The sequence below is a fragment of the Zosterops lateralis genome (genome assembly GCF_965231275.1).
Source record: "Zosterops lateralis genome assembly, chromosome: 11".
Taxonomy (NCBI): Eukaryota; Metazoa; Chordata; class Aves; order Passeriformes; family Zosteropidae; genus Zosterops; species Zosterops lateralis.
Genome location: NC_139771.1, coordinates 15,169,879 through 15,178,694, shown reverse-complemented (window position 1 = coordinate 15,178,694; position 8,816 = coordinate 15,169,879). Strand labels below are relative to the sequence as shown.

General features: G+C 44.3%; 1 protein-coding gene across 1 annotated transcript; it reads right to left on the bottom strand.

Annotated features, from left to right (window-relative positions):
* Window positions 1-5,307: 5,307 nt before the first annotated feature.
* Window positions 5,308-8,499, bottom strand: SNTN (sentan, cilia apical structure protein; the record flags this gene model as incomplete). The annotated part of the gene is made up of 4 exons (XM_083869701.1): window positions 5,308-5,466; window positions 6,853-6,992; window positions 7,758-7,792; window positions 8,390-8,499. The coding sequence occupies 4 exons, from the start codon at window positions 8,497-8,499 to the stop codon at window positions 5,308-5,310; spliced, it is 444 nt and encodes a 147-aa protein (XP_083725827.1).
* Between the last annotated feature and the right edge of the window lie 317 nt (window positions 8,500-8,816).

Here is an 8,816-nt window from a genome sequence, read left to right as displayed (position 1 = left end):
CAGGGAAGTAATCAGCCTTATTTCTGCAGCAAGATCAGTTTAATAAGAAAGTAATTTTGCAATTTGGTTTCATTAATTAATTAGGCAAAACTCCATATAATCCACGTAGTGGTGTATAAACCCAGGGATGCCATGACACCAGCTGCAGTGTGCCAAGAAAAAAAAGTGATATTTACCTGTGGATATTCTATCCCCAGTGTGCTTTTTGCCCCTGCCAGATTCAGAGAAAAAAGATGTCATATAATACTTAACCTGTATGTGTCTGCTAGTGCAGGTTTTCTTCAAACAAACCTCAGAAGAGCATTATGTGGGGATGAAGGCAGAACAACTGGATTAAGAAAAATTCACCAACAAATGCAGGAAATGGGTCAGCATCTGTACATGGACTTCCTCCAACAGTCCCGGGTGTCAAAATAAAGATGTCAAAATAAACCAATCTCATATTCCTGGGAAAACAAATCAAAGAAGTAGTGGGAAGGCTGTCTGGGCAACCACTGGAGGAGAAGGAAGGGTCTCAGGGTTGGGTTGTAGATTTTTCTGCTTGTTCCCACTGTAGGAATACTTGGACAGCCCAGTTTAATTTTCCAAACTCAAGCAGAGGCCTGGCATCCATCAGTTTATCCACTCAAAGCTGCCTTTCCAGAGAGCTCCTTTTTCCAGTTTGTAGCATTGACTAACACTTAACAAGGCTCCCAGTGATCATGTCCAGCAAGTCAAGACTCACTAAAACCAGCTCCCATGAGCTTGTTCTCCTTTGCTCCAGTGATGCTTGAGTGCCCAGAGGCCAACCAGCTCCTGTGTGTGAGAGGAGTGGAAGAGCTCCTGGTATCCTGTACATCATTTATTGATCATCCCAGGACAATCAGAGGCTTGATTTTGCCCACTCTGTTTGGGCTGCTGGTTTTACTAGAGGAGTAAGACATCTTGGACATCACTGTCCCTCCCTGCCCAGGGGCCCTCAGTACTCCAGGTCCTGTTTGAGACTCAGGGGATCTTTGACAAACAACCACACACTCATTTTTTAAAAACCCAAATGTGCATTTTGGCCCAGAAGCTGTTGAATATGATTTGCTGTTTACCTTTGCTGGATGAGGACTCAGTTCTAGGGATATAAACCCTTATATAGGGGGAGGGAATAGCAGGTGAGCAAAGTGAGGAGACAGATTCACTGGAAACCTTGTAAACCACTGACTGCAGTAAAGTCAGTGCAGGATTAAAAGCTGTCAATTCAAAAAGCCATAAACCACCACCTCTTATACATTTATATTCCCTGACTGAGCTTGAAACAAAGATTTTATTTTTTCAAGGGACATTTCAGAGCACTCCTCTGAGGCTCACAAATTATCACACTTTTCGGAGAACATAATTCTGGGACAAAGCTCTTCCTCTGCTCTGTGTGAGCTCCTGAAGGGTTGTACCACACAGCATCTTTCCAACACCCCTGGAGAAGTCATTCCAACACTACTGGAGAAGGTTTTCCTACCATGTAGCCACAATTTAACCACTTTCTTTGCAGGCTACAATGTAAAACTCCACCTCTCTCTGCAAAGAGACCTGGTGCAGCCACAATTTGAGTGGATGTAGCTGCTGAGAAGCTTTCATGGGCCAGGACACATGGCAGCAGTGAGGTGGGGTGTGCATCACACAGGTACTTTCAAAGAGTGTGCACCCAGGGCAAGTTTAAACTTACACAAAAAAAGTAACACGACACTTGCTCTGAGGGAGGAAGAGACAAGGAAAACATGTCTCAGACTTCAGGGTTCCCTCAGCATCCAGACTCCAGTGCCCTAGATATGAGGTCTTCCTGAAGGTATAGCAACAGCAAGACAAGTTGAAAAATGTACTTCTCTTCCCTGACAGACTTACGAAAAATTGTACATACAGTGTGTGTGGCCCTGGGCTCCCAGAAGAAAGTGCAACATGCTGAGCCCTGCCCTGACTCACCTCAAAGTCAGTGCACTGGGATGTGAGAGCTCCCCTGCAATCTGCAAGAGCCCCTCAGGGATTAGACTAAAGCCAATTTTAAAAAGTTTCTAAATTCAGCAGGCCAAAGAGTTAAAGCCAAATACAAAGTAAGAAGTCATGGGGAGAAGCTGTAGGTGGACTAATTAAAGAATGAGAATGAGCCTGCCTTCCTGAACTGATATTTGGAAACTGAAGATCTGAGGCTGAAATTCTTCCTGACCCTCATTTCCCCTCTGGCAGTCATCTGAAAGCTCACATAACTGCAGAGATGATTCAGACTTCTCAGAACAGAAGTTAAAGCTTAGATCCAAAGTCTACAGTCTCCCAAGGTTCATACCTGAACACTGTCATGGCACAAATCCCAACACAACCTCAAGCACACAGAGGTCAGGTCTTGACTGGCTACTCCTCATGCCACTTTCACTTCTGAGGGTATCAGATACTGAGATGATGTTCCCACTTGCTGAGGCAGAGGAACCTGCAGATTTCATCAACTCAGCTGCTGCTTAACCCCTCAGCACTTGCTGGGCTCTGCTCTGAGAAATCAATGACAAACTCTCTTTGCTCTCAACAGGAGTAAGCTAGGAACAAAATAAAGCACAACAGTAGCCTTTTTAAGCAAGCTTACAGCCAGCTCCCTGAGGATGCAGCCAGACATGCTGTCTGCACCAGATCAGCTTCAAAGCCAATAGCTGAGAGGGCTCATGGCAGCCACAAATAGTCTGAGTAAATAAAAGACCATCTTCCACAGTCAAGGTGCAAACTTCTGCCTATTTGTAACTAAAAGAAGATGCTGGGGCTCTTCCAAGTACGTCCTTCTGCTTTTGAGCATCAGGTGGGACTTTCAAGGACTGATGCAGATTGAGCCTTGCATCCCATTCACTTTGTTCAGAAGCTCTTCCAGAAACCATCACAGTGCCTTGGCTTCTGTGAGAGGAGCCCAGTGTAGGCTGGAATCCAGCTCAGCTTTGCTACATGTGCTCACAAGGTGCTTGGGTTTTCTGTGCCTCTTATTCCTTCCCTACCATTTGAATATCTTTGCTATTGAGTTGTTCAGGAACTGCTTCTTACTTTGAATTTTCACTGTGCTTAGCACAAGGGGCTTTTGATCCAAGCCAGGGACTCAGGATGTTGCTCACAACACATCAAATTGGGATAAAAAGGGTTTGCACACGATGAGATGACAGAGCAAATTGATCTGATAAAAGGCTCTTAAGTCATTAATTCAAGTCATGCAAGATTTAGAAACATTTCAGCAATAACGAAAACTCTGTTAGAGCCTTAGCAGTTTCAAAGAACTTTTTCTTAATTGGCTTCACAATATTTTTCAATATTTTTTCCTTTCAGTCCTTTTGTCCTTTTTTTTTTTTTTTTTTTTTTTTGGTAACAGAGGGATGTTAGGAAATTTATGCTTCCAGCATCACCAGTGGCTCCCAAACAATCTTTTCAGGGCTATGCTGTGTTTTCTTTATCTGAGTAATAGGAAACCTGCCTAGAGACACACATTCAGTCCATCTTCCTACCCCAGAAAAGGAGCATCAGCTGATATTTTAGGCTTTCACAAATCTACCTGGCCAAAAAACAAGGGGACAGGGAGAGAGACTGAGTAACACCAGGGACACAGTATCAGTGCTAAACTGTGATACCAATGTGGGTGATCCCACTCCTGGGAGGTTGATGGGCTCCCCATGGGAACAGTCATCCTCAGGGCACTGGGACACCAGTCCCTCAGCAGGGGGATGAGCTGGAGGGATGTCTCTATGTCTCTGAGCAAACAGACAGAAATGCTGCCTGCTGGCTTCATCACTTCTTGCCATGGGCTGGATGCTGCCTATTCTTGCAACCCACCATCACAGAAGGGGCTTTGCTGATAAGAGGTTATATTTGTAGTAGGACCAGTTGTGAATGTTTAGCCTCCAGATAAGGCCATGTCCTGGCTGAGGTCCAAACCCAGCACCTTATACCTGCTGAGCTTCATTTCAAAACTCACCACATCCATTTGCATTTCTTCTTTCAGCTCCATTCCACACTGCACAGAGACCTTCCTTCTCCAAACAGTTGGCTGCTGGTCTCTACTGCAGTCTTTCCTCCACATCAAAATCCATTACAAAACATCATCTTAGCTCCTGAAAACACTAAGAGCCTTTTTATGTGAAAGAGTTAAATCTCATTACTCAGCTAGCATTAATTTCCCTCTTTTAACACTAGAAGGTTTGATCCCTTCCTGTTAAAAATTCATGTACCAAAGCTAAATCATTCTTGTCTTCTCCTTTTGAGCCAAGGAAGAAGAAAATACTAAAAAGGCTCCAACGTTTTGCTGGCTTGTTCATCCTGGTAGAGTCTTATTAAATCCTTACAGAGGCTGTTCTCTTCCTGCTGCATGAGCCTGCTTTTCATGTCCCAAAGGGATGTCACAGTGGGAAAAATGTTGGCTCTGAGCCAGGACTTTGTAGGTAGGAATCAAATTAGGATGATGAGCATTCAATACTGAGACTCTGGCCCTAACCAATATCACTCAGTTCCAATGCAAATAATTTATTGGCCACCCTTATTTTCCACCATCCCTGGTCTGGACCATCTCTTATCTGGTTTCTGCTTTTCACAGTTTGATTGAACAGCAGATTCAGCTGGCTGGCACATTTGGGTCATTCTCCAGGTCATACAAGAACAGCACAGCCGAAGATGCCCTGTAAGTGCTGGACTTAAATTCCTTCCATGGTGATCTCCAAATAGAGAGCAGTTGGAGGAGGAAATATAAGTAAACAAATGTTCCCTTCAGCAGGGTTAATGGTGGGGTGGAAACCAGACAAACTAAAATCAATCTTTACCTAAGACAGCAACAGATTTTGTGGTCATTGCCTGTTGTGAAACCCATCACTGGTGGTGCCCTGCTTAGGGCTGAAGCCCCCTGGGATGACTGGGAGAGCCTGTGGAGCTGGGCAGCCCTGCCTCGAGGGATGGGGCTGCACATTCTGGCAACTGTGTCTCTATCAAATCCCACATCATTGTAGGGAGAGGATGGAGAGGTCTGGGAGAGCACGGGCTGCCTTTCCCTGGCATTAAACTGGCCTGGGGGTTGCCCCAGCTGTTAACTGGCCTTGAACCTAGCAGGAGCCAGTCACTCACCCTCCCAAAGCACAAATGTCATAGACACAAATCCCTGAGGACAGACTTCGTGGAGTGTTTCAAGAGAAGGTTAAGTTCAGCCAGGTTTGGACACAACTTTATTCCATTTAAAAGGGATCAGCACAGGGTATCCAGGCACACAGTGGTATCTCTGTGTGCAGCTCACTCACGCTTTCCTCATATGATGTCAAGCCATTTCTTCTTTAAAATCACAGATCATTTTGTGGTTTTCACGTTTTTGATCTCCTGCAGCAGGTCAGACATTAGAGTGAGACTGACTAACAAGATCATGAAATCTTCAAAATTAATTTTGTTCTCTGACTCCTCATCCAAGGAAGAAATGATTTCCTGGTATTTTGGTTTGTTTTCTTGGCCCTATGGAAGATTTTAAATGGGGAAAAGAAAAAAAAGGCATGAAGTTCCTTTTTTATTGCATCATTAGAAAAAAGAAAAAGACATCTACCTATGTAAATATTAATGTATTTTTTTATTTTCCCATCCAGGTTGGTATGTCCACATTCATATTAGTTTTTCAAAAGGTATCCAAAGAAATTCAAACAGAAATATTATTGCAATCAGAAAGGAGAACAGCCAATCCTCAAAGTTTCCATCAGAATCCAGAAAACATCTTTTAAAAGACACCTAATCATGACTGGAAATGATGCTGATATAGCTGGTAACTGCTAGGCAAAAAAGGCAGTCCTGTGTCTTGATAAAACTGGGAGGAGGAAACAACCAACTGACCAATCCTCTTAAATTTAATATTCAAATATATACAAATACATATTGTGAAGATCTCAAAACTTGTTGATTTTACAGGCATAACTTTTGCACTGCTACTCTTGGGCATTCCTGTTGGAATGGATTATTAAAATTCTGTAAGATGTCTATTATTTGTATTTCCTTAAGAGAAAACCTTGTTTGAGTTCCAGGGTAGATTTTTTTAGCTTAATAATATCCAAACAATCTCAGGATCCCAAGCCTAATTTCTTCCAGTCATACTTTCAATTCTTCTTCAATAAGCTGCCTGGTTTCTAATTTGGTGCCAATTTCTCCATCCCAACGAGCCATGTGATTTTGATATTTTTGGAAGTAAAGACATTATCTCTCTCATTTACTTATTTGAGCTCTTTTTTATTAGTCCTATATAGCTTTTCCTACCACTTGATAACTTTTTTTTTCTTTTTAATTCAGGGAGGGAAAAAAAAAAGCCCTACAGGAAGTTTACAGCCACAAGTGCTGCTTATGGCAGTTTTTCCCCATACCCAGCCAGGTGGGTGAGGGGTTTCCTTTATGCCCCTCTCCCCCAGGAACCCCAGCAGTGAGCACAGTGAACACAGATCCGTGGCACAGGGCTGGCTCTCAGTGCTGGCTCAGTGCTCTGGCAAACCACCAAACATCTCATTAAATGCCATGGGTTTCTTCTCTTCATAAATCCAGCCTCTTGTCATCATCCAAGGGTTTTAATTTGGTAGGTTGGGGGTTTTTTTTGCAATTGCCTTGTTTTCTTTAAACAAATTCAAGCAAGCATCAGTGGTGGTTTATTGCTGTCCCCCTCCTTTGGCCCTATGTTAGACACAGGCTCAATATAAAGCAACTGTCACAAAATATGTTTGTAACCAAATCCCTGAAGTCTCACTTGGGATTACCCCATGGACTGATGCTTGCCAAGCTGCAGGACAGAGCCTGAGCTGCCATTCCTGCACACAAAGTGCCCAGCCAGGGCTGTCCCAGTGCCACCCACTCAGCAGAGCCCCTCACCTGTATGAAATGCCAAAACTGGGATTGCAGTAAGCTCTTGGTTTCAGCTTTGCTGAGCTTGCTCTCGGGATCAGCATAGTTGTTATACACCAAAGCTGCTGTAGCAAAAGCCTTTTCAAGGTCTGAGCCTTTTCTTAGAGCTGGAGGGAGGAAAAGTTCATCCAAAAAAATAAAAATTTTAAAAAAAAGGCTTTTGAGATATAATTGAAAGGAATCTGTTAGAACCATCCTGGGGTGGGTGGAAATCTGTGTTGTTTCATTAAAGTTAATGAGACTGAAACTGTTTATACCCACAGAGGATCTGGCCCAGATTTTATTTGGAGTGGGCCAGCAACATGCCTCATATCCCATGCAATCACACCCTGAAGGAAGATTTCCTTCAGAGCTAGGGCTGTGACACAGCATGGGGCTTGAGACCCACCTGCTCTATCCTGACCCTGGGCATCCAGTAAGGACCTGCCACACCATGGGGACAGGCCATAGTGAACATCTCCTGGATGCATTTGGACTCCCAGAGACCTGTATCAGGGAAAACATGGCCCGTTTGGAAGCCTGGCTGCACAGGAACATCCATGTCTGAGCACCAGTGCTGCACTTCAGCATTATGGTATACTGGGATTTGGGCTGGATTCATTCCCCCCACTTGTGTATGACTCTGAAAGTCTGCATGCTCACAAGCCTCTGTTAGCAGAGGTTACACACATGTTGTGATTTTTTTATGAAAAGACAAGACAAATGATGTGACAATACAGGAGCACATGGCACAGGGACCTGTGAGACCCTCTTGACTTGCATCAGCTGAGGATCTGCACGGCCTCTGCAAGCCCTGTGACATTGCCAGAACTTTCTGCATGTGGGTTGTGAAAGACCTGAACCCCAAAGGGGCAATGAAGGGGTCCCCTTACCTTTTATTGATGCCAGCTGCTTGGCTATGGGTACACTGCTGGTGAGAAAGCAGAGAGGCAAAATTATCACTTGGTAAATTGTGTCAGGTATTTAATTTCTCCATGAATGATCTTTCTCATTTCTGCTTTTTTTTAATCCCCCAGGAACTCAGGGATTCTCAAGAGAGAGTGTCTTTGCTTCACAGTGGAAAGGAAAATGGCCTCTACAAGCAGCCAAGAACATCACACAGCCTCTAATCCCTCACCTAAGTGAGTAGCCTGGAGTTGTTACTAAAGCTGAGGATTAATTTTAAGTGAGGGACATTGAAACACACTTCATGTAATTTCTTCATGAACATGAAAGAGGTCCCAGAGATTTCTCAGTTTTATACTCATTCCCAGGAAAGTAGAGAGGGGTCTGCCATTCCCTCCCCACCAATGCTCTGTTTGGAGCAGGCACATAACTTTTATTTCCAGCAGGACCCAGATCTGTGAGAAGCACCTCCCTGCTTTCAATCTAAACCTAAAACCTGCTCACCTTGTGCTGAATAGCTAGAAACTAATTACAGAGTGTGATAGAGACAAACACACCCAGATAATGAGTTTCCAGACAAATGGCAGATCACCCAGATGCCATAACAGAGATGACTTACCCCTTGGGCATGGCTGCAGCAGCTGGAGGGCCTTGTTTGGTGGAAGCAGGAGCTGGTTGACTGACTGAGTACTGCTTCGTGCTGGGAACACTTGCTCTGCAGCCACACATCCCGAGGGCAGTGTGTTTGTGATCTCCAGGCAACTGCAGTAATAGCAGCATTTGAAGCTCTGCCCCGTGGAAGCAGCCTGCTTGTAGCCATGCCTATCAATAATGTAAACACTACCTGGGAATCGTGGAGCCAGGTAAATACACCAGTGTACTGCAGCCCCTGGAAGGCACTGCTGGGCTGGCAAGAAGTAGGGCTTGTATTTTACAGGGGAGTTTGACAGAAACAAACCAAACTCATAATGGAACCCAGATCCTCTTAGACCTGTGGGGGTGTAACTTTGCATCAGGAATATCTTTGTCGCTGCATCCATTCAGCT